This window comes from Beta vulgaris, chromosome 5 (genome assembly GCF_026745355.1).
Source record: "Beta vulgaris subsp. vulgaris cultivar EL10 chromosome 5, EL10.2, whole genome shotgun sequence".
Lineage (NCBI taxonomy): Eukaryota > Viridiplantae > Streptophyta > Magnoliopsida > Caryophyllales > Amaranthaceae > Beta > Beta vulgaris.
Window position 1 is genome coordinate 64,549,193 of NC_079206.1, and position 25,822 is coordinate 64,575,014.

The following is a 25,822-nucleotide window of genomic DNA, read 5'->3' on the forward strand; positions in this document are numbered from 1 at the left end:
CTCCTAAAATCAGCTTTTCCCCATAACATTTTTTTTCAATACACAGACACTCTTTACATTTTTCTTAGATTCTATTTACCTTAATAAACGTGAAAAAATAGAATCAGGCACTATAATATGGGACGGAGGGAGTAGTAAATAATGCATGGTCAAACCTCATTCATGAATAGTGGAAAAGTCAAAATGTAGCATCTATTTTGAAACGGAGGAAGTATAAAATTTACACACAAATCCTGGAATGATTCTCACATAGATCATTCATCTTAGCATTTTTAGGTACGCAATATATTCGAAGTACTTGATAAATGCTACATATCCTAGATGGGGACAATTTTTTTTTTATGAGTTTCCCAAGAATATTACATCTTTCTGAAAGAAGAGCATGTTATCAAATTGTTTTTGACAAGCCGTTCTTTCGGATAAGTGCTCGGTTTCCTAATCGAGATCAAATATCCAAATAGTACATGTCCAATTTGATGAACCACATTCATCTTGGGGTGTATGTTTAAATTGGAAAAAATAATTAAAGAGTAGAAGAAAAAGTAAAAGATAATGGAGGTGAATACATGAGGTGGTAAATAAGAGGAGGTACTCCCTCGTTGTTTCTGTATTTTTCATTTCAAAATTTTAATTTGTTATTTTTATATATTAAATTTTGCTATTAATGTAGTGTATTAACATTATTCAATAACCATCTTTTACTTTTTTATCCCTCAAGTTTTATATTATTGGTTGCTTATATAGATAAATTTATAGAGTTATAATCTTTATTTTTAATCAATTTAATTTCATTTGAAATAGTATATCTGCCAAAACATTGTAAACAAAAACCAAACCGTGTTAACTATTTTAAAGTGGTGGAAGTACAAAGTATTTGACAAACTACCTTATGATTACAAAATCCAAGTTCATTTGGCACAATATTAGAATGGGACAATTAAGGTCGAGCTTATTTAAACAAACGAGTGTGCAGTGACAACTAGTGCTAACGCGATTCAATCTCCACTTTGAGATCTGCGTCTATGATGACAAAACAGACCCGCACTCTGTCGATCCGAATACCCGATCGAGACCCGTTTCTCACCCGAAATGGAAACGAAACTCGAAATAACTCGACTCGAAAGCAAACAAACCCAAATTCAACTCAAACCCGATTCTATCCGAAGCGACCAACCTGAATTTGACCCTATAACGGTGACCCGAATCCGACTCGAAAAGTTTACATATTAGTTACTTTTTAAACAAATTCAAAGAAAAATTGTCATGAAATACTATAAATGATTTTACTCACTGTCCATTAATTATTTAACTTACTCTCATTAGTCTTATGTGTTATATTTATTTGCAACACTGCTCTTGCTTTCTCGAGATTCGATGCAACAAGGAATCATCGATTGAAGTACTCATCAATATTTAACCTGACCCGATTTGGCTCGAAATCTTTTAAACCCGTACCCGTACACAATATTGATCCAATTATAACTCGACCCGATATATATATTCTGTACACGACATCGTATGACTCGTTTACCACCTCTATGTATATATATATATGTCCACCGTATACAGCAATAACTAATTCCCTAATGCCTCACCCAAGGACACCAAGGTACAAAATGAATCCCTCGAAGTTGGCGCCATTTCCGTACTTGGTTACCGTGGCACGTGAATACGGCATGTAACCCCACATGAAATCTAACAGCAGTAACCCGCCAAATTTTGTGATTGAGTGTCCCAATCTCAAAACTATCATACAGATTATCACTCGTATTCTTTACTTCATTCTCATCTATCCAATTCGATTAACCAAAAACAAGCAATACCCAGAAACAAAAATGACAGATTTCTTCCATCAAATTTCACTAAAAAACAAACAAAAAAATAACATTATATACTGCACTTCAGCTTTCTTGTTTCTTACGCGGCGATCATCATCTCTTTACACTTGCCACGTTAATCTAAATCCTCTTACACTTGTCACCATGCATGGAAACCCCAATTTCTCAATACCCATTTGATCACTTATAAAAGCTCCATCATTTTCCCCGTTAAATTCATCCACCAAAACAAGTGCACACCAACTGTTCGATAAAATTCCTAGCTGAAAGTTAAAAAAAAAAAAAAAAAAGATGGTGTTTTTCAAAGGGAAAATCTGTTTAGTTTTACTTCTGTTTTCTTTACTGGTGCTTTGTGCAAGTTTCTCTGTAGCAAAGGAAGATCCAGAGCTGAGACAATGCAAGCACCAGTGCAGGCATCAAAGGCAGTTTGACAGCAAGCAGAAGCTTGGGTGTGAGCGTTCTTGTGAGGAGTACATAGAAGAGAAAGAGAGGAGAGAGATGGAGGAAATGAGGACCGCGCCGCGGCGCGATCCAGAAAAGGCCTACAGGGAGTGTAGGGAGAGGTGCCAGGAAGTGGAGGAAGGGAGGAGAGAGCAGCAGGTGTGTGAGAGTGAGTGTGAGCAGAGGAGAGAGAGAATTAGAAGAGATGATGAGATTGTTGGGAGGAGATCAGAGGAGGAAGAAGAAGAAGAAGAGGAAGAAGTGGGAGGAAAGGGTGGGAAACCTTATGTGTTTGAAGATCATCATTTTAATACAAAGTTTAAGTCAAAAGAAGGGAGGGTGAGAGTTCTTAAGAAGTTTAATAAAAGGTCTAAGCTTTTTAAGGGGATTCAGAATTATAGGGTGATCATCTTTGAGGCTAATCCACAGACTTTTGTTGTCCCTAATCATTGGGATGCTGATTCTGTCTTCTTTGTTGCCCAGGGTAAGTTACTTTTTATATCATCTGGTGTATAATATATGAAATGTCTATACTTTGATACAGTACAATATGTTGATATTGATTTATGATTTTAAAAGTTTACACTTTTACTTTGATTGACACTATTTAAAATGAGAAAAGGTCTTGGATTTTAAGTATCATTAAAAGACCTATAACTCATTTGGGTTCATTATAAATTGGACAGAGTACAATGTTTTGATAATGATGTATTCTTCTAAGAGTTACAACACTTTGATTTTTAAGCTTAAAAGACCTACAACTAATTTAGGTTCATTATAAATCTGAAAAAGTGGATGACAGTAATACAGAACGGCGCTACCTAATACACTATTTAATTGACCTTTTGAATTCGTCAATTTGCCCAAAATGAGCCAAAAATGAACCAAAACCGCCCAAAATGAGCCCAAAATGAACCAAAATCGCCCAAAATGAACCAAAACAGCCTTTTGGATTTGCCAATTCTCCCAAAATGAGCTAAAAATGAACCAAAACTGCCTTTTGGATTTGCCAATTCGTCCAAAATGAGCCAAAAATGAACCAAAATTGCGGGAAATTAGGAAATTAGGTAACACTGGAATGGATCCTAAATAAAAAGTTGAATTTCTCTTTTAACTATCGAAAGCTTTTTTTTTTTCCAACTGTTAATAATAGATGAAGTTCTAAGTTGACAAACATAGAATTAAAGTTCAGCAACTTTTATAGAAGAAAATTTCTTACTGAGCTTAGTTGTCAAGATTTCTTAAGTCTGTCCACTAAAATGCAAGTCCTCACTCCATTATAAAGGAAGTAAGATTTAGTGTCTTAGCCTTTTGTTGTCTTTTTTCTTACACCCTGTTTGGTATGTTCTTTTATTTTTATTGTTTTAAACAGGAGAAGGAACAGTGAGTCTTGTTTACACAGATAGGAGAGACAGTTTCAATATTAAACGTGGACATGTAATGGTTATACCTGCTGGGGTGACTGCTTACTTGATTAACAGAGGCAATAATGATAAACTGGTCCTTGTTAAGCTTATTAATCCTGTTTCTAATCCTGGCAAATTTGAGGTAATCACTTGTTTTTCCTTTAAGATTAAAAAAACCTTCTTTTTGAAGGAATTTTTGTTTGTTTGGATTTGGACTTAAAATCTGACTTATGTGAATATTGTTGTGGATATAGTCATTCTTTGGGCCAGGAGGTGAAAACCCAGAATCATTTTTCAATGCCTTCAGCACTGACATACTTGGAGCTGCCTTTAAGGTAAGTTTTTCAGTCAGAAATTCTGAAATTCTCCCTCCATTTTCAATTACTTTTAATACTTTTGACTTTTGCATTACTAACTGACTTCCCATTGATATACTTTCTTCGTTTCTTCGTTTCTTTTTATTTATAACGATTTGATTTTTACACCATTCACGAACTCTATTCATTTTATTTTTGGTGATTTATAATAAAAGAAAATATATATTTGTGGGATTTTGTTGAAAAAAGAAAATATATTTGTGGGATTTTGTTGAAAAAGAAAATATATTTATGTGGAATTATGTTGAATTCTCCTCAATATACTTCCTTTCTTTTTTAATAATAAAAGAAGTAGGGCCTGTTCTCTTCGGTATAAAATAGCTGAACTGAACTGAATAGTGATACGTGAGAATAGAAGTAAATCTGAACTGAATTGAATTGATTTGAATTAAACTGAATTGAAAACAAGCTGGGGAGAACAGGTTTGTAATGACAATATGTAGGGTTGTACAATTTTTTAAGGAGATGAAAAGGAGAGGGATGAAATAAGGCATCCATGTGATGAGGATAGACATAGAAAAAAAAACAGTTAAATTTAGTAATGTTGCGATTAATATGAAACTTGAGATCTTCCAATAATAAAGAATGGAGGATGTATATTTTTAAATATTTGCCTTAAATATTAATGATCGAAGTTGTACATCCAATTATTTAAAAGTGGAGGGAGTATTTTTTATATTAGACACAGTAATAAGAGGGCTTAAATAGTAAATTGTTCTTGTGTTAACAGACATCTGGAGATAAGGTGAAGAGGATATTCTCACAGCAGCATGAAGGAGCCATAATAAGGGCATCTGAAGAGCAAATCAGGGCTTTGACCCATGAAAAAAGCGGTCACTGGCCATTTGGAGGAAAGGGTTCAAAAGAATCAGGCCCATTCAATCTCTTAAAGCAGAGTCCTAGAGAATCTAATGAGTTTGGGACACTCTTTGAGGTGGACTCTAATGACTACAGACAACTCAGGGATCTTAATATTGCTCTCTCTTTTGCTAACATCACGCAGGTATGTGCATGAAGTATGTTCTATTTTATGCATCAAAGTTTAAGGACTTGTTTAATTAGAACATTTGAGTGGTTACCTCTCACTAACTTCTACTTTGTTCATTCTATGTAAATCAATCAAATATTGTTTTCACATTATATTCATGAACAAAGGTGAAGTTTCAGGCTTTGTTTGTTTGCACAGTAATATTTTAGTATTTTCCAAGGGAAGAAATTGTATTTTCCTTTGTTTGGTTTGGTTTCATATGTGAAAACTAAGAGTGTTACTAAATAACTAATAACGTTATTGGAGGGGAGATGCTAGAAAGTACTTTGTATTTTTTTTTCATCGTTCTCACTTATAATCTTGACACTATTCATATTTAGAGAGAATTTTTTTTTTTATTTATAATTTATGACTAAAAATATAGTCACGTGGTATCTTGTTTGATTCGTTTTAATTAGTACATTTATTAGTATTTAATCGTTATATTTTTTATTAATATATGATGAGTTTAAAGATGTGTATCGGAAGACGTGTATAGGAAAGTGAGAAAGATAAAAAAAAAACAGATTGAGTAAGAGAGAGAAGATTTGGCATTTCTAGGGGTCGTTTGGTTGAAGTTGGGAAATATAGCTTTCCTTGAATTTGCATTGCTCATGAAATTTCATTTCTTAAGAAGTATATTTTTTTGTTTGGTTGAATATGGGAATTCTATTTCTCACGGGAATTTCCACTTACCTAAGGGGGCCTAGGTAAGTTATTTCCTCCATTTTCTAGGAAATAGAACTTCTTAGGAAGTTTTACTTCTCATGTTTTGCCGAACCAAACAATAATACATATACCTACTTTCTAGGAATTTTAATTTCTCATGTATTTGAAGCTTAACTAAACAAGCTAATAGTTTGGAGGACTATTTTTCATCATTTGGAAAACCATGCTCCTCCTTTAAAACCTAGATGGAGGAGCATTTTTCCCCAACCAAATACTTTCTTAATGCACATTGAGGGTAGTGCAAAATAAGTCTTTTTTGAGTATTGTGCTGTTAGTTACTGATCATTTTATTGATGATGTATCTTATGGTCCTTTCACTGCAGGGATCCATGCACACTCCATTATATAACTCAAGGGCTACAAAAATAGCAGTGGTGTTAAACGGAAGAGGCTATTTTGAGATGGCATGTCCCCATGTGTCAAAATCCGGCCACCAGCAACATCGACACCGCCAACACGGTGGGAAAAGCAGCCGAGGCGAAGAGGAAACAACCCCAATCCACTATGAGAAGATCTTCTCAGAGTTGAGACAGGGAATGGTGTTTGTAGTCCCTCCTGGTCATCCCTTTGCCACCCTAGCTTCTGAGGATGAGAACTTGGAGCTTATCTGCTTTGAGATCAATGCTGAGAACAACCACAAATTCCCACTTGCAGGTAAAATAACAATATACGTACATTTCCCCTAGCAGAGGAAAAGTACAATATACAATGCTCAAGTACTCATGCAATCTGAGCTTACAAGAGATCTAAACATGTGAGAAATCTTTGAACAGGGCAAAGGAACATAATGAAGAACTTTGAGAGGGAAGCAAAAGAGTTGGCATTTGCCTCCTCAGCAGAGGTGGTTGATCAGGTGTTTGAGAACCAAGAGGAGGACTTCTTCTTCAAAGGGCCGAGACAGCAGGAGCGCCACCGCGGTTATTCAATCATCTGAGGGGCTGTAGCTAAGGGCCGGTTCCGAGTCTGAAGCTGAAGCTGAGACGACTACTGATGCGGCTAACCTTTCCTGAGTTTTGGGAGCTGTTTGGTTTTGTAGAGACTAGAAGCATACTTCCTTTTCTGTGTTCAAGCTGTGTAGTTTTTGTTGTAGATATCCTCCTAAGTGTAACAAGCTAAAGCTAAACAACTCAATGTGCTACATAAATAATACTTTTACGAGGAGCTGAGCTCAGCTGGTAATAAAAAAGTACTGCCAGTTTTTGTTGTGAAACTTGAATTTGATTTGCGCTCTTATTTCTGCTCTTAACAGTTGGTTGTTTGATTTTGTTAATGTCCAATGTTTAATGATGTTTAACTGTTGAGGACATTGTTTTTAGATGTTTAGAAGGTAGATAGAACAAATAGTTCCTTGGGAGGGAGAATTAAGGTGAATTTCTTAGTGCGTAATTGGTGAGAATCATATTATCCTAGTACATGGATTAGAGGTGGAACTGTGGAAGTTAAACAATACGACATTATCCGATATATTAGCAACGATATCATACCTTCACATCATCAATAAAACTTTGTGATTATTGTTGTAGTGTACTCTCATGGACCTAAGTTTTTGCCACTATTTGTAAATGACTTACAATTCGCCACCACATGGTGAAGTTTTAAATGAACCAATTCACAACAGAGCAAAAGCTTTATATGAACTCGATTGATATTGAGTAAGAATCGACCTACTTAATTATAATTGGAAATACTTTTTAAAAATTTGACGAGCCTCAACAGGTCGTAATCGTATAAATTCAATCGCTATTTATCATCCATATTTTTTCTTTAAAATGCCTTTATACCTCACTTCTTTCACCTCACTCTTACTCTCTCACCAGTCACCCCTCATCCAACTTCACCTCACTCCATCTCTCAAACCCCCACCACCAGTTTACCACCACCGACTTTCCGCCTCCACCGATGGACAACTACCGTCGGACTCGCAGTCGCGCACCACCATCGAACTCACACCTGCGCAACACCACCACTACGAACCACCATCACCAGAACATCACCTCATTGTTGCGAACAACCACCAACGCAATGCACAGGGGTAGTTTAGAGAAATCTTGAAAAAATTACAGGTAATTTTTAGTAAATATGAGCGGTAAATAGTAATGAATGCCTCTTTACATAAGGTAAATCGTGGCTTTCAAGAGGGAAGAAAAAACAAACAAGGCTTAGAAAAAAACACACTAGCAAGAAGCAACTAGCAACATCTCCTCTCTTGAGACTCTTCTCTCTCCTCCCCTCTCCTCTTTTCCATTGGAGGTAAAAATCAAGAATTGGAAGACATTTCAACTACAAATTTCTGGAACTCTGCACTAATCTACATTAGAGAAGGTATGTTCTTCATTTATTTATTTTTTACCTTAAATTCGTCGCATAATTACCTTTTTTTGGGGAAAGTCGTCGGTTGTTGCGGCGCACGGTAGGCGTCAGGGGTCGATTGTCAGGACCAACGGTCCCACTACGCCACCTGTACCACCACCACTTTCATCGTGTCGTCTTACCGCACAAATTTCAGGTTTTTTTTGCTGTATTTTACTGCCATTAATTTCTTGTCTGAAAATCTGCTCTTCTTCCTTTTGATGATTGTAATGCAACTGCATAATTTAGGATTAGGGTTAGGGTTTTTATCCAGAAAGGTGAATTAGTGTATCCATTTTTCAGAACGCTGAAATGTTTCCAAGTTAATTACAAAATGTTGTATGCAACGTTTTCTTTATTTGGAAGTTTCATATTAATTGCATTTTTCTGTCTCTGTGCTATGCGCAAAGATGTGTCGAGGGGATGTTGCAATAATAGTGGAACGGAGGGAGTAGATATGAATCGATATATGGGTGCAGTTATGTTTATGCTTGACTTCACATTATTGTAGAGCTCTAAGCTTTGTAAATTGGGATTGTATGCATTACTCTATTCAATTAATCGTTCATCGACTTGAATCAGCTAGAGGATAGAATAGGACATGAATTTCTGTGATTAGATATTATTGAGCTATGTCCCAATCCGTGTCTACTCGAATACGGGTATCCAAGTGTCCGGCTCGGCTATTTTGTAGAAAAAAGTGAAGTTTTTAGTTCAGAAATGAAGTATCCAAGTAAAGTGTCGTGTCGTGTCAGATACGACATGATACCCCGTTTTTTTAGGTAAACGAAGGTGTTGGAGTAACACTGTTGTTGAGACCTAAACTTTGCTAGCATGGAGGATAATGCTACGTTTAATTTTTCGTTTTTTATATATTTTATTTTGTTTACTGACTTGAAGATTTATTTATATTGCAATTATCGCATTAATTAAGGTGAGTTCTTTGTTTTTTTTTTTCCAGTTTGGTTAGGTTTTTGGATTTTCTTAAATAAGGTGTTTTCAGTTTTGTTGTGCCATAAATTGCAAGCGGAATGATCAAAATTTGAGATTTACTCTATGGCCTGTTTGGTTACTGTCATTTCATTTCAAATTCTAGAATTGGTGAAATCTATTGTTTGGATAATTAAGAACTGAAATAATTGATATTGATCTAAATCCTAGAGTAATAAGGAAGCGCCCATAAGTGAGTAATGGAAATGTCATTTACAATTCCTCTTTTGTTCACCCTCCTCACAAGTCACAGCTCTCTCTCTCTCTCCTCTCAAACCCACTTTCTTTCCTTCACCACAACAGTTCAGAGCTACTGTTCGCCGTCGTAAAACCAGAATTCTTTACTCTTGAACTTGTGGGAGTAACTGCAATCGCTAAGCTGTAGGTGGCTGTAGAGGTAATTGTACTCACCGGGACTTGTACTCCAGTGAATGTAAGTAGTTTTCTTAAGGTTTCAATTTCACACGAAAAAGATTATTACAATTTACAAGTTATTTTTGAAAGGTTTGTTATAGATCTTTGGAGATGTGTTCTTAATTTAGATTTTATCCTTCATTTTTGCCGAGGTCAATTAGTTCTTTTTCAAAAAAAAATAAAAAGGTTGAGTATCAATTCATGAACTGATTTTGCTAATGGGGCAAAACTTTTATTTTTATAATGAGAATGAAGGGTGAAAGTTTTTAATTATGGAATGAAATCCTGCTGACTTCCCCAAACATCATGTGGAATTTACAAGTCTCATATTTGAATTCTTAATGTATCCCAACACCACATTTGAAAATAAAATACATCATTTATAATTCGATAATTGAATTCCTGCCTTGGGAATGAAATTGGAGTTCCCAAACACAACCCTAGTTAGTTAGACTATGTATTAAACTTTCAATATCTATTTATATAATCAGGTCTCTATGTTGTGTCAGCTGCTCTCTCTATATTTGCCGTCAATTATTTGCTTCAAGAAGCTCTATTGTAAGCAAATTCTGATCTCACACAACTTTGTTCAATACTATTGAGTATTGACAAAGGTGGGATACAAATATACAATTGATCCTAGCTTTTTTCGTAGCAAACTAGGAAATTGAGGAATACACGTAGTAGTTGTTTTAGAGTTTGTGAATTGCACCATGCCTTTGAGTGCTTTACTTGCTAGTTACTACTCCCTTTGTTTATATACTTCATCTGTTTATTTTTTAGTCGCACCTTTTGCTTCTTGTAAAAATTTAAGAAAAGAGCAGAGGTGGACCCCTTTCCCCATCTAATTAGTCCTCACACTAGGGGAAGAGAGGGGTAGCTGAGGGTAAAATAGTTGAAGTAGCATCAAAATCTTTGCCAAAAATACAAATGGTGCAACTAACAGAAAATACCCCCAAATGGCAATGGTGCAACTAAAACTAACAGAGGAAGTATTATGCTATAACTAGAAGGCCATAAGAATACTCAATCCAAGTAGGGGGGGGGGGGATCTGTCCATTTTTGGCCGAAGCTGTTCTGTGCCGTATATTTTTCCCGAGCTACAGCTTTGCTTGCGTTCTTCACCGGCGCTCGCCGGATGTATCACTCTGCAGCCTTCCAGACTTTGTATTCATCATTTTTGAAAGTGTGGGGGCGCAAATCTAGGAATTAATAGCAAGCACAGAAGCAGGAAAGCTAGCCAGGAAATCTAATCACAAACCATTATACTATTATAGCAGTATATGCGACTTTCTCAGAGGGAGTGAATATATTTCTCTCTCTAAGCTGATGACTACATAATAACTGAGATGCTTTGATGCAGAGTACTATCTACTTGAAGGGGGAAATGCTAATAATCCAGAAACTGAGATTCCAGATTTTGTGCTCATGGCTTGGCAGCACTCATTGTGCTGTATCTAGTGTTTTATTGAATTATAAAGGAGGAAATGTTTCTGAACCAGCCAGCTTTTCCTTGATTAAAGCTAGTAGGTGTGCTCCCAGCTTGATATATCAAGGTCCTATAGTCAATCAAACACAATTTTTTTCTACAACTGCTGGGACTATATTGGTACAGGCTCGTGACCCTGCAAAATTGAGCTTGGATATTCAAAATGCAATTGATGAGCATAGGTATGATGATGCTTGGAGGTTTATGGAGCAGCACTTGGAGATGGAAGGGTATCCTAGGAAGTCTGTGGTGAACAAGTTGCTTGTGGGTTATGCAGAAACCTTAGACTCTCACTTGCTGGAGGGGGCTTTTCAGCTGGTGGAGCAGGCATTTGAAGAAGGTAAACAGACATTATTTGAGAAAAATACTCTTCTATACCTTGCTCTTGCTCTTGCAAGATGCAGTCAGCCGGTGCCGGCGTCTGTTATCCTAAGACAGTTGATCAAAATGGAAGAATATCCCCCAGTGACAGCATGGTCTGCTGTCTTAGCCTATATGTCGCTGTTGCCTTCTGGAGCCTATCTCACTGCCGAGCTGATTCTTGAGATAGGTTACCTCTTTCAAGATAACAGGATAGACCCACGTAAGAAAAGTAATGCACCTTTGATTGCGATGAAGCCTAACACCCTTGCCATTGGTGTTGCTTTAGCTGGATGCCTTCTGTCTGGGACAACTAGGATAGCTGAGCAGCTACTTGACATGATGCCTAGAATTGGTGTTAAAACTGATGCTACCTTATTAGTCCTCATGGCCCATATTTATGAAAGGAATGGGAGAAGAGAAGAATTAAAGAAGCTGAAGAGACACATTGATGAAGCTCACGACCTTGACGATGTTCAATTTCGTCAGTACTATAATTGCCTTCTTAATTGCCATTTGAAATTTGGGGATCTGGATTCGGCTTCTCGAATGGTTTTATGTATGCTTCGTAAGGCAAAAGAAGCTAAGAATTCTCTAGCTGCAGCAACACTCAGGTTTGAACCGACTAAAGAAGGAAATACATCTTCTTGCATAGAAGCTTCTAACACAATGGAGTTAAATACTTCAGATGCAGATGTGAATCACCCATGTAGATTTATGTCTTTTGAAGAATTCTGCAGAGATCGGAATTTCATTTATCTGGAGCGAGAGGCAAAAAAAATACTGATATCTCTGTTGCTGAAGTCGCAGAAACAAATTGAACTCATCATTACTGACCGGGGAATTCTTCAACCAACAGAAAAAGCTTATATTAAGCTAGCTAAAGCATTTTTGGAAGCTGGTAAAACTAAGGACTTGGCTGAGTTTCTGATTAAGGTTGAAAAGGAAGACTCTCCTTCTTCTGTTGAAGAATCGGCATTGGTCGATGTCATTAACTCATGCATCTCGCTTGGCTGGTTAGATCAAGCACATGATCTTCTTGATGAAATGGGTTATGCTGGGATTAAGACCAGTTCATCCGTGTATTCTTCACTTCTTAAAGCATACTGTAAGGAGAAAAGGATGAGTGAAGTTATGTCTCTCCTGCGCGAGGTTCGGAAGGCTGAGATCCAGCTGGATGCAAGTTGTTATGAGGCATTATTGCAGGCTAGAGTGCTGCAGAAAGATACCCAGGGGGCTCTCAATCTCTTTAAAGAGATGAAAGAAGCTAAAGTATCGAGAGCTGGTCATCAAGAATATGCGTATCTGGGTGGGAGCTCTTCAAAGAATGGTCATGTAGGTTTTATGTCCAAATTATTGCAGGAAATTAAGGAAGGGGAGACAGTGGATTGTGGTGTTCACGATTGGAATAACGTGATTCATTTTTATTGTAAGAAGAGATTGATGCAAGATGCAGAGAAAGCTCTAAAGAAGATGAGAAGCTTGGGGCACACCCCTAATGCACAAACTTTTCATTCCATGGTGACTGGATATGCAGCCATTGGAGGAAAATACATTGAGGTGGCAGAGCTGTGGGGAGAAATGAAAAGTCTTGCTGCTGCTATCCCGTTGAAGTTTGATCAGGAACTCCTAGATTCTGTTCTCTACACTTTTGTGAGGGGTGGACTTTTTGTTCGAGCAAATGAGGTCGTTGAGATGATGGAGAAAGGGAATATATTCATTGACAAGTATAGATATCGTTCTCTCTTCTTGAAGTACCATAAGACACTATATAAGGGTAAGCTTCCAAAGTTTCAGACAGAGGCCCAATCAAAGAGAAGAGAAGCCGCAGTGGCTTTCAAAAAATGGATTGGATTATTTTAGAGGAACCTAAGCTTCTTACTGTCTTCAGTGACTCCTGAGTCCTGGCAGTTTGGTGGTTTGCTGTCGAGTCTAATAGGAATTTGAAGACTCAAGAGTCGAGAAGAAAGTGGTGACTGAAGTTGCTTAGGGCGACTAAGATCTTACATCTCAGTATCATTTGATGAGGATTTTATTGTAACACTTATTCATGTGGTGGTGCCACGGCCTTCCTTGGATCTTTCAAACAGCTTAGTTGATGGTTCTAAGAACAAAGTTAAATGTGAGGTCCAACTTGTTTCCACGGTAAGCTTTCTTCAGTCACTACTACCTTCTTTTTTGTTGGCATTGATAATGTTTTTAATCTTGTCATTCCCTGCTCCAATGTTAAATGGCCTTGAGGCTTAAACAAAATCCTACAACCTATGTGTTACTCGGACTTGGTTATTCAAGTTGGATACTAGTACTTGTCTAAGTGTTCAAATCATCCTTTTTTGTTCAATTTAAAATTTGGCCCCAAGTGAAGTGTCGCAGTAGCCTTACCCATGTTGGATCCAAGTAACACAGCGTATAGCTCTTATGGAAAGCAACATCTGCTTGTAAGTACTTCCAGTAGACCACTTGAAGAGAACTGTAACATTGCTGCACTTTTTTTTTTTTGCCAAAAGTAACTTAAATCCCCTTCCCAAGGGTTTGTTTTTCCCCAAAAACCCACATTTGGTTCCATGCATTTTCTTAGCACAAGAGGAGAAGCAAAGCCCTCAAGCCTTGCAAAGCCATCATTTAAAGGACTAGACGGAAAGAGCAGGACAAGATCTATGACTGCCCTTAAAGTTTTAATCCCCAGAACACCAAACTTAGAAGACATAAAAAATCAGAAGAACAACAACAAACTTCAAACTTGAAGAGTAAAATCAATCAACTTTGACTTAAAGAGTTGGTAAAATTTGAATGGACCCGAGAAGGTGGTGCATCTGATGGAAATATTGCCTTGATGGTATCTTATTCACTTGAAATGGGGCATAATTATATCTTCCAGATGTACACTCTGGTTTATATTTAAAGCTATTGCGCTGAAGCAAACGTCATTGACATGATCGTTTGAATTCTTAGCTAGTTTGTGTGTCTTTCTCTTTCTTTTTGACCTTGTATCTTTCATTAAGATTGGATTTTAATTGAAATTTGGATAGTTCCTGAAAGATTCTTAGTACACATAATTTGAAATGTAGTGTTTGTTTAAATTTTCTGGGACCTTTTATTCAAATGTTTGGGATTTTCTAGCTGTTCTTAGATTGATTTCAATTAAAATGTTTGTGACATTTCAGGGGAAACCTCAGTTTGAGAAATTTAGTAGTTGCAGGGTTTATTAAAGTCAGAAAGTTTGGAACTCAGGGATAAAATTTGGAGTTTAAAAGTTCATTAGAAATTATAAAGATTAAATGTGAAAAAACTCATATTGTTGGGTAACCTTAATTTGAGAGCCTTTTAAGAGATTGAGGTTGTTTTTGCCTTTTAATTGACTCTTAATTAAGTTTTGGTGATCCTCTTTTCATCAGTGACCATAGCAAAGATTCACGTGCTACCTAATTCTGAGTTTCAATCAAAGTGTTCGTACTCATTTTCTAAGTCTTGCTTTCAAGGTAGGTAGATGGTCAACTTAGCAATATATTTTTGTTCTGAACCTCTGGGGACTTGTGAGTACAACCTTTGGCTGCTGCTCATCCATCTCATTATGGACAAAACCGCCCACAAGACCAGTTTATGAGTCAGGCAACTACCAAGTATTTATATCCATATTTATAACTTATGGGTTCGAGACAGTGTATATGAATACTATGATTAATACTTAGGACATGGATTTTGAATTTTTTTTGGGTTTCTTTAGTTGTACTTCGTGCAATATCTTTAAGACATCTTCAATTTAGGTGACATAAAGTTAGCATCTTACATGTTTGTTTTGTATTTTTCCCTCTTGTGGATTGCAGACTAAAATGTGAGCTCAATCTTCTGGTGGCAAAAGACGGAAATATAGATAGGAGTGGATGGAAATTAGAGCTATAAAGTCAATAGTGGCAGCCGGGAGGTATGCCCTACACAGTAAATATTACTCCTTATACTTCCTGAGCTTTCTTTAGTAATGCTCAGTTGGAACCTGAACTGTCTCTGATGCAACTTTGATCCTGGACTGTTTGGTTTAATATGTGAGATAACTCTAAATATATAAGCTGTCTTGTTTTACTTAGTGTTTAATAATGTACAAGGTCACTTTCAATTTTCCTCTAGGTAAACTTGGTTATTGGGTGGGTTGAGCCGGGTCATTATAGGGTCACTCTATTGAGGGTCAATAGCGGGTTGCGGGTTCAGTAACTGGGGGGTTTCAATAAAAGAGTCTCTAGGATCTTTTTAGATTCGTTAATTTGTCTATGTGGTTATTCAGTATTTCCTATGTGATTATTTATAGAACTTCCAAGGCAATGACACTCTTGCTTTCATGCAAACCGCAAAGAGCTAGAGAATGTTAATCCTTGATTGAGTCTGAAGAGGAGATGTAAAATGTGAAAACTGCAATGAGACTTTCTTATTGAGAAACATGGACTATATTGAGGATACATATCAGGAAAGGAACCCGACCATGTACATTCCTGTATTTTGAAATTTGGACTTACATTTTGCCGACCCTTTCTAAAGTTGCTCTCTCACCGTCTGTGGCAACCAGCTCTCAGGTGCTCACTGACTCATTCTTTTATCTTTGCTCTTTTAAGAATTTTTATGATCTTCAATTTTTGAAGAGCTCTCACCTATTGTAAGTGGGTTTCTTTTGAGACTTTTTACTGTTTCTTTCATGAGCACATTATACTTCAATTGTTGAGTCATAGCTCATAGGCAAACAATGGCGTTCTTTGTATGTAGTGTCCGTAGAGTCTGGTTTGATGATTAGGTTTCAATACCTTTGCTTGAGCAGATAAAACTTTTGTCTTGAAAAACAATATTGTTTTAGATAGTAAAGTATTTGCTGCACTTTTTCCTGGCCTTAATTAATACTGATAGTAGCATATATTCTGCTTCTTCATCTGTAACTCGTTCTCGAAGCTTTGCATCAGTTGATAGGTATCAGGAGCATAACATTACAAATGACAATTTAATAAACAAAAATCTACACGTACAACAATCTCATCGATGTTGGTTTGTTTCTCTTCCACTTCAATAGGTCGAGCCAAACAGCCTATCGTTTATAAAGAAGGGGGGAGGGGGGAGGGGGGAGGAGTGCCATCAAAGCTGATTCTACAAGGCTGAACTGCTGAAGAAGATTTGGAACCAACCAGGCAGCCACTGGCTTTCTCGGAGTGCAGTAAGTCTGTAAGCTTTGGTTTATTTTTGAGTTGACACCTAAAGTTGTTTCTTATGGTAACAAATAGAAAGTACATATGGCTTCGAGGGCGGGATATCTGCCAACAAGTTGCAATTAAAATTAGGCAGTGGCAAGAACCTGGTGTAGTGATGTGATCATGAATCTGATAATTGAGTGTCTTTGCTCAAAGTAAGTTTATGTGTAGTCATGAGCTTTGTTACTCGGACTCTTTATTTATTTTAAGTACCCGTGTCTGATTCTCAACTCTTTATTTTATCTCAAGTACCTTAGTCCTAGTAACATAGGTCATGAGAAATGACTACATTGGAAGATGATATATTTTATTTCCGGTCATACTAGTCCTGAGTGTTGCAGAGGAAGTAATAATGTGAATGAAGTACAATCTCTTTCTAGGCAAGTATAGCAAACATTAGCTACAATTGAAAGTTGAAACTGATGATTGGCAGGTACCAGTTTGATTCCATGACGAAACAATCAGCAACTGATTAAACGAGACCAGGAACGCTCAAACTTTATGGAGGCCAACTTAAGAGACTTTCAAACTGCGTATGTTATTTTTAGTGCTTCTGTATGTGCTTAGGCGTATGTATATATAAGATTGTACTGCTGGAACATAGAAATACAAGGAATTGATTCCAGAAAGTAGAAAGGAAGATGAATTAGAACGTGAAATTTCGACTACGTTATATATTGATTTCATTTATAAACATTATCTGTTAAGATAAATACATTTATCAAATTCAATTATGGGTAATTTTAGTTTGTATTTGTAAGGGTTAATCAACATCTTATTTTCGGATTCGAAGGTACCAAATGCTCATAATATTGATCAACTATCGAACTATTACATCAAACTCTATAGCTCATACATAGAACTATTAGTTAATTAGCCTACAGTTTCTCAGTTTCCATCGACGTAACCAAATTAGTAAAGTAAGATTGAGTCACAGCAGTTAAATTAACTAGCTTCTGATGGTATTTATTGAACTCTTCTTCGTCTACCCATTCATCAGCATCACCTTCAAGAAAAACATCAAGTTCCTTTTCTGCGCATTTATGCAGTCTTTCAAGACCAGCCTCAGCCTCTCCTTGCGTGTACTCGAAAAGTTGTTTCTTGACATGTTCGTCCTCAGGTAGATAATGACCGTAGGCATATGTCCATTGTAATACTCGTCGACATTCTATTATCTGTCTCCAAGCATCTGTGATGAAATTTAGCTGTGTCTCTGTTTCCTTAGTCTTGTTGCTAAGCTTCCCTAGTGTAACAGTTTGAACTTCATGCAAAACTTCAATGGCTTTTCTCCTTGATTTCTGATTGGATGCCCACCTTTCATAATAGTGTGTATATTTGCTTAAAGAGTTCTTTGCCCTTTCTCTGATCTTTTCTTCTTCATCATATACTCCTTTGGCTTTCTCGGACTCATATCTGTTGCAAGCATAGAAACCCCCGGTTTTCTGATCATGTTCCTTCCAGTCCCCGAGACAAAGCCAGCAGAACTCGAACTTGCAGGGCGCAGTGCACTTCATATGCATACACCCATGGTTCTTCTCAATGTTGCGCTTGCACTTGGGACAAATCTTTGAGTTAGCAAGGATCCATTCTGTGTTCTCAGACTCGCTGCTGTTTTTCAACACCCACTTGGACACAGTTTCGCAATCTACAGGACGATGAGCATCCTCTCCACAATTCCAACAAAAGGTAGCTGAACAAAGACAAGTAACATCAAAGATCTCGTCTCCCACTTCTAGTTCCACTGCATTCTCACACCCGGGTGCAGGACACCACTTCATCTTCTTGCTCTCCTCCACATACGACCTCATAAAAAAATACGAATATTTCTTCCTCTCTTCCTCCGTTGCCAGCTCTTCGATCATGTCGCAACAAACAGCCACACGACAAGAAGGTTTCGGACACCTTAACGACAAACATCCAGGCCCATCTTGAATTGCTGTCTTCATGTAGCCTTTCCAACATGTTTTACAGTATAGATGACCACAAATCATTGGATAGAAATCTGCAAGGGGAAGTATATCAAAACAGATTCCACAAGTAGCCCCTTCATTGGTGGCTGATAACTCTACACGAAAGCTCGGTAATCCGACTCTGTCCCGAACTTCTCCTTCATCAGCAAACCACTCGTCATGGAGCTGAGAAACGTTCCACTTATAATGGTAAAGTAGTTTGCTAGCTGTAACTTCTGGTACAGATAAAGTACCAGAAACATGTAAGATATCTTCTTCTTGGCGTTTCCGTATGTCAGCCTCCTTCAAGACTGTATAGACATTCTTTGAGTTGGAAGTAGAGTGACAAACAACATCATCATAATCGTCGTCTTCTTCATATTCATGATCATCATCATCATCGTCATCATCGTAGTAGTCCTGGACGTCGTCGCTGTCGTAAAGGTCGGGATCCATGGCTATTGGCTAGTCTTCTAACGGAGTTTATGTATGCACTGAGTAGAGGAGAAAGTTGAGAGGATGATTATAGGGAGTTTTGTTTTCTAAAAGGTTGTCTTAGGAGGTGTATTATGTTAGTTTTTATAGGGCAAATAACTGAGGTTAAGGTTTTCAGAATTATAGTAGGATTTATGGAAATATTTTCCGTCTTTGTGTTGGAGAGTATTCTTAAGATTCTATTATCCTTTCGGTTTTTCTTTTGAAAAACAATTAAAGAAAAATTATAAAAGATATTAATAAGATCATCGTAGGAAAATAGTTGAGTGAATATTTTTTTTAACTATGATAAGATACTAATACGAGATATATTTGTATAGAGTTCGGATACTTTAGAGTTTTAGTGAAACCCTATAAGATAGAGTTGTATTTGAACAGTACATTTTAAAATTAATGAATTATATTGGTGGGAGGGAAAAATTAGAGGTGGATTTTGATGAGAAAAAATATGGGGGATTTTAAAAGAGAATATACGAGCCATTGAATTTTATTCAATGATTGATATTGGAATTTTTTCCTTGAATAATGCAAAATTGGGTTTTAATTCCAGAAATATGCCAAAAAAAAAAAAAATTTCCCTGCGCACCGTCCACATAGGACGGTATGCGAGATTCTTTTTTTCTACTTAAGAAAACCGCTACTTGAAGTAGTGGTTAATATTAATTTTTTTTTTTTTATAAACCGCTACCTCAAGTAACGGTTCATTAATCAAGTAGCGGTTTACTGAAATCCCCAACTCCAGAGTTTGATATGTGCTTGCAACATTTTACCCAGGTAAACCGCTACTTGAGATAGCGGTTTATGTGTATAAATCGCTACTTAAAGTAGCGGTTTATTTTAAAATAAACCGCTATTGTGAGTAGCGGTTTACGTGGACAAAAACAAAAAAAAAAACAGTTTTTCGCGTGCCGTCCTACGTGGACGGTAAGCAGTGAATTGTTTTTTTTTTGCCCATATTTCTGGAATTAATAACTTTACTAGTTTTCTCTTCAAGGCTATATTGTTATACAACCTAAATCCAAAGAATTGTTCAATAGAGTTGTTCCTTTCCTTTGGAGAATGAATAATTTAAGCATATAACTCCCTTAATTACTTCACTTGTTTAATCCTCTACTCAAAATCTAGACTCAGTTTATGTTGAATAGGTCTTTAGAAGGTGGCGGTCAAATTATTTTTACCTCTTCTTACATTAATACATCAACAAACTTAAGTTTCCATACATTAGTTAACCAAACACAAGTTTTATGTAGAAACAGTCACATTAATCATCTCTAATTCTTCACTATATATATACATTTAAATCTAATTCACATTTTCAGGCTCTCACAAACTTAATAATATACTTGTGTCTTTCATCTTCTTCTTAATCAAAGTCCTTTCAACATGTCTTTTACCAATATTTTCCTTATTTCCTGCATTTTCTTCCTCCAAACAACAATTATTGCAGCTAATAATCCACTTAGCTATTCCTGCATAAACTCACAAAACTTCACAACAGGATCTCACTATGAACTTAACCTTAACAAGCTTACTGGCCTTCTCGTCTACTTAACCCAACCCACCGGCTACGCGCAAGCCACCGTGGGGCAAGCACACGGGCTAGGGCTGTGTCGAGGCGACGTTTCGTCGTTTGACTGTTTGAGCTGCATCTCAGAAGCAGGTATCCAGGCTAGGAAACTTTGTCCTGGAAATAAAGGGGCTGTTATATGGTATGATCATTGCATGTTCAAGTACCTTGATCAAAATTTCTTCGGTCAGATTGATCAAAGTGTGGCAGTTTCCCTGCTGAATGTTAATAATGTGACTAATAATCAGATGCTGTTTATCCAGAAAAACAATGAGTTATTGGGTAAATTGTCTGAAGAAGCTTCTGTTGATACAAAAAGATATGCAAGTGGTGAGATAATTGTTGATGGGAATACTACAATATATGGGTTGGCTCAATGTACTAAGGATCTTTCAAGCTATAATTGTAAAAAGTGCCTTGATTATCAAATTACTAGCAATTTACCAAATTGTTGTGAGGGAAAGAGAGGTGGGAGAGTTCTTGTTGGAAGTTGTAATGTGAGGTATGAGGTTTATCCCTTTGTGAAGCTCTAAAAGGCTTCATCTTGCATGGACGACTAAGACTCGATCCCAAGATTTCTGAGATCGGAGGTGATACCAATACCACTAGACTATCACCTACTGCTCACCTAGTAAGAGGTTTAAATTGTTATGTAAACATATAATGTGTACTATATTATATATACTATAAATTCAGAAAAAAATATACATCAATGTTATAAATTCGAAAAAATATGACTGTTAATGATGGTTGAAGAACTTCATAATTTCAGTCGTACACTTAACTCTGGGTAAGCCTTAATTCAGTATGAAAGAGCACAACTTCCTAAAAAAAAATGATGCACCTTAACAAAAACATTTTTGTTCATCAACTTCAAACAGAAAGCAAATCTTATAAACAAGCTCCTAAAAGACAAACTAAATCCTCATTTAAACACTTGTAAAAAGTACTAATAAACACATCTAAAAAAGAAACACACATTACTTAACTAATCAACGTTCAGAACACATTTGACAAGAAGTAGCTGATAAGGGATTCATGTACGTACACTGATCACAATTCCAGTAATCAACATTCACAAGTGTAGAAGATGGTGATTCATCAGGAGTCAATTTTTTTCTCATTTTCTCATTTATAGTACTAGATGATTCTCCAACATCCACTTCTGATAAACCATTCTCCAAAGCTCTAACTAAATGCTCAAAATACTTACCAGTCACCTTGGTTAACTGAACTAGCTTACTATGATACTCGTCGAAATCGAGTTGATCTTGTGGCTTCTCCATGTCAAGCAAAGAAGAAAATTCAATTTCTGCACAACCATGAAGTTTCTCAAGATAATGCTCAGCTTCTCCTTGTGAGTATTCGAAAAACTGCTTTTTTACAGGTTCGTGTTCTAGCAAATAATAGCCATAGGTGTAAGACCATTTAAGTACTCTCCTACACTCTATAATCTGTTTCCAACCTGTTGTTATAAACTCAAGTTGAGTTACAGGAGTCTTAAACCTGTCACTCACGATTTTTAGATCAATTGACTCAACTCTAATCAAATCATCAATGGCTTTTTGTCTTGATTTATGGTTGCTTGCCCATCGTTCATAATAATGTGTGTATCTCTCTAGTGTTTTTTTAGCATGTTTCCTAATTTGTTCATCCTTCTTTTTCTCTGATGAGTTTGGCTTGTTATTAAAGCTGTTGCATGAATATGACTCATGGTGCCCCATCCAATCTTCTAAGCATAACCAACAGAACTGGAATCTGTACAAGATAAGAGATGCACAAATTTAGGTAATAAAATTAGTTTATTTAGTATAAATGTTTGATTCTCTTGTATGGGTGAGCCATGTGATGCAATGCAATCAAACAACAAATTAGATCACTTATTCAATTGGATCATATATGCACATTAATGTCAAAATTATTGTCTTTTCTATGTTAGGCTATTTCGTGCCCAAATTAGTACATACACACGTCCGTAGGATGGGAACCATATGCACGATAAACATCGAGGATTAGATTATGAACACAAAGACCAAAACCAATGAACATGGACCAACAGAGATGTACATATGTTCATTTGGCTTGTTATCCATGTATATTATTTGGTTTGTTAGCAATGTACATGTTTGCACCATGCTCTATGTACAAGCTTGTGCACCATCTAGGCGTTATTTGACAACTACCAAATAGAATGTAAGGGATTATATCTAACTACTGAAACAACTAGCTAGTTTTAACAAAGAACTCATGCAACCAATTAGCTTATTAATTTAGCAAACAACTCATGCAATCAATCAACTTATTATTTTCAACAAACAATAACTCATCTTGCAATCCATTAACTTATTAGTTTCAACTCTTTTTTAGCTAGTTTCCCCAAGTATAGCCACAACCTTCACAATACCTTCAAAAAGGTCCAAAAATATTACTCACAAGGATTAAAAAAAAAAAAGTAACAAATCAACATGTCCTATATTATCCATCTCAATTTCACCTAATGAAAGAATGATCCAATACCTAAATTAAGTTCTCACATTAACCCTAATTTCCTACAACTATTCAAATTACTTTTAATTTGGTTATGTTGTGAAAATCAATCAATAAATTTATTAGAAGCTAGAACTAATTCAAAAGAACTAAGAAATGAAATTGACAAACTTCATACTTGCAACCTAATGCACAAGTCATGTGATTGCATCCATGATTCTTCTCAATAGGGCGGTGACACTTTGGACAAGGCTTAGAATAAGCAAGAATCCATTTAGTATTCTCAGCCTCCGATGAATTCTTTGCAACCCACTTCGCCACCAGTTCACAATCCACCGGTCTATGCGCCTCCTCGCCGCAATTCCAACAAAAACGACGCGAACATAAACAACTAACATCGTAGCCATGTCCACCATCATCATCAAGCTCTAACTCCACAGCACATTCGCAATCGGGTGTAGGACACCACTTAGTGTTTTCCCTCTTACACTCTACATAAGACTTTACAAAATACCCATCATATTTTTCATTTTCCTCCTTTGAAGCTAACTCTTCAATCAAATCCTTAGTTACTGCTGCTCGACACTTGTACTCTGGACATCTTAGTGATAAACATCCTGCACCACTATCGTTTATAGCCGAACTAATGTAGCCTTTCCAACATGTTACGCAAAATGTATGACCACATGACACGGACCGCATATCGACCTTATCAAACTCATCAAAACAAACCCCGCAACTATTGTTATTATTATTGTTATTGTCGTTGTTGTTGTTATTATTATTATCGAACAAGCCGATTGCGTTGCAGACGGCTTGTTCATCGACGAACCACTCATCATGGAGCTTCGAAATTTTCCAATTGTAATGGGAAAGTAAAACCATTGCATGGGGTTTTGATAGGGATAAAACTGTGCATATATGAGATATATCATCATCTTGTCGACGTCGAATTTCGGCCACGTTTAAGACGGTGTAGTTTTTATTTATGGAGTGGTTGAAGAAGGGTTCATCACTGTCATCATTGGATTCAATGTCGGTGTTGTTTTCGACGTCGGTGTTGTAGTCATCATCGGAGTCACAATAGTCCATGGTTGAATCTATTGGAGTGTTTTTGGGGGTGAGATATCAGAAACGTGAAAGAAGTTTACTTTATTTGCTAAGGTGACCTAAGGTTTTTTTTTTTTTGGAGAAGAAGATAATTTTTCTCTTAAGGGTGTGATTATCCGATATTTTATTTTGAGAAAATTTCAAAAAACTACCTTTTATAACCAAATTTTTTCAAAAAACTACCTTTTAAAATTTTTCTTTCAAAAACCTACCTTATATAACAAATTCCTTTCAATATACTACCACTTTATGTTTATATTTAATACTGATCAATAAATGACAGATTGACAGTCACCGTAGGTGCTATTGCCGATGGGGCAGAGAGAAAAAAAGAGAGAAACGAGAGGATTTATGACAACATGTTAGTACATTGAAATAAATTTGTTATATAAGGTAGTTTTTTGAAAGAAAATTTTTAAAAGGTCGTTTTTTGAAAATTTTTGATTATAAAAGGTAGTTTTTTGAAATTTTTCCTTTTATTTTCTATATGAAGTTTATTTATCAGGCTAAATATCTTTGTGGAAACAAGAGTGTTTGTGCCTTATTTTTAAATTAAGAATAGGTAATGGTAAGCCCAATATTAAAAAGAGAATTAATTTAATAGTGATTAGGATAATTTATTCTGTGATTAGTTTAATTTATTTAGTGAGTAGGTCTACTTTTATATTAAAATCAGACAGTCTCTTTTAATAAATTTTTGTTAGAATAAAGAGTAAAGTTTTTGATAATTTTTGTTAGAAAAAAGAGTAAAGTTGTTATGGAAAATCTTTAAGATATATCAAAATGATAGGTAATCTTATTTCCTTTTTGAATTGACCATGCATGCATATTATTTTAAAATATTATTCTAAAATAAATAAAAGGCTTCCCTCTTTCGTGTGAGAGATTTTTGACAAAAATGTTTCATCTAGTATGAAAAATGGGGGAATTGAAATTTCCTAGAAATTGTAATTCCCTAAAAAAAGCAGAAATTTATTCACCTGGCTCCTTGGTCATTCAAAATTTTCACACAATTCGTGGAAATTACAAATTCCTTGATCTCAACCAAACACATTAGCCGATTTCCCAAGAATTACAAAAGGAAAATCTATACTAATATATTAAAAGGCGTTCCTAAACATGGAACGGTGCCATGTGGCGCTCTCCCTAAATCATTTTACTCCATGTAATCCTCATGCAATAAAAACTAGAAATTGCATAGCATAAGGTCTGATCCCATGGCCTCAAGGTCATATATTAAAGTCTGAACCACTAGACCAAGTGATATTTGGTGGTATGATTTTAAAGTATAATATTAATAAATAAAAAATCTCCTTACCCGGGACATAGCCCGGGCCTAATATCCCTGAAAAATGGAATTTTCACTTGAAACTAAGGTTCCATGTAGACCAAACAACCACTCGTTTGGTTCACATGGGAAGTAATTTCCAATGAGAATTTACATTTCATGGGAAATTATTTCCCTTGTTAATTTCCTAGGAATTAGACAAAATTGTTTGGTTGACACCATAGGAAATTGCATTTCCTAGGAAATTACTCACCAAGGGGAAGTTTGGTGAGTGATTTCCCATG

General features: G+C 36.2%; 5 protein-coding genes across 10 annotated transcripts; 3 read left to right on the top strand and 2 right to left on the bottom strand.

Annotated features, from left to right (window-relative positions):
* The first annotated feature begins 2,042 nt into the window (after positions 1-2,042).
* LOC104894528 (vicilin Cor a 11.0101) lies at positions 2,043-7,028 on the top strand. Its single transcript, XM_010680782.4, has 6 exons — positions 2,043-2,763; positions 3,652-3,827; positions 3,940-4,020; positions 4,793-5,065; positions 6,142-6,472; positions 6,592-7,028. Exons 1-6 carry the CDS (start codon positions 2,130-2,132, stop codon positions 6,750-6,752), a joined length of 1,656 nt encoding a protein of 551 aa, XP_010679084.2. The 5' UTR covers positions 2,043-2,129; the 3' UTR covers positions 6,753-7,028.
* A 923-nt stretch (positions 7,029-7,951) lies between these two features.
* On the top strand, positions 7,952-17,409 carry LOC104894529 (pentatricopeptide repeat-containing protein At1g03100, mitochondrial). 6 transcript variants are annotated; one of them, XM_048643992.2, is made up of 6 exons: positions 7,952-8,140; positions 8,207-8,324; positions 10,935-13,565; positions 15,245-15,342; positions 16,468-16,608; positions 17,076-17,409. In XM_048643992.2, exon 3 carries the CDS (start codon positions 10,959-10,961, stop codon positions 13,281-13,283), a length of 2,325 nt encoding a protein of 774 aa, XP_048499949.1. In that variant the 5' UTR covers positions 7,952-8,140; positions 8,207-8,324; positions 10,935-10,958; the 3' UTR covers positions 13,284-13,565; positions 15,245-15,342; positions 16,468-16,608; positions 17,076-17,409. The 6 variants fall into 6 exon arrangements, with proteins under 6 accessions (XP_048499949.1, XP_010679086.2, XP_010679087.2 ...); XM_010680784.4 differs by lacking the exon at positions 8,207-8,324; XM_010680785.3 differs by lacking the exon at positions 7,952-8,140 and having other exon boundaries at positions 8,147-8,324.
* Positions 17,410-17,520: 111 nt separating this feature from the next.
* LOC104894678 (probable E3 ubiquitin-protein ligase ARI5) lies at positions 17,521-19,172 on the bottom strand. The gene has a single exon (XM_010680970.3). The coding sequence runs from the start codon at positions 19,045-19,047 to the stop codon at positions 17,521-17,523; it is 1,527 nt and encodes a 508-aa protein (XP_010679272.2). The 5' UTR covers positions 19,048-19,172.
* A 1,256-nt stretch (positions 19,173-20,428) lies between these two features.
* Positions 20,429-21,397, top strand: LOC104894679 (cysteine-rich repeat secretory protein 38-like). The gene has a single exon (XM_010680971.4). It carries the CDS (start codon positions 20,470-20,472, stop codon positions 21,184-21,186), a length of 717 nt encoding a protein of 238 aa, XP_010679273.2. The 5' UTR covers positions 20,429-20,469; the 3' UTR covers positions 21,187-21,397.
* Positions 21,398-21,645: 248 nt separating this feature from the next.
* Positions 21,646-24,232, bottom strand: LOC104894680 (probable E3 ubiquitin-protein ligase ARI8). Its single transcript, XM_057394820.1, has 2 exons — positions 23,312-24,232; positions 21,646-22,404 (listed from the first exon to the last, which is right to left on the bottom strand). The coding sequence occupies exons 1-2, from the start codon at positions 24,230-24,232 to the stop codon at positions 21,646-21,648; spliced, it is 1,680 nt and encodes a 559-aa protein (XP_057250803.1).
* Between the last annotated feature and the right edge of the window lie 1,590 nt (positions 24,233-25,822).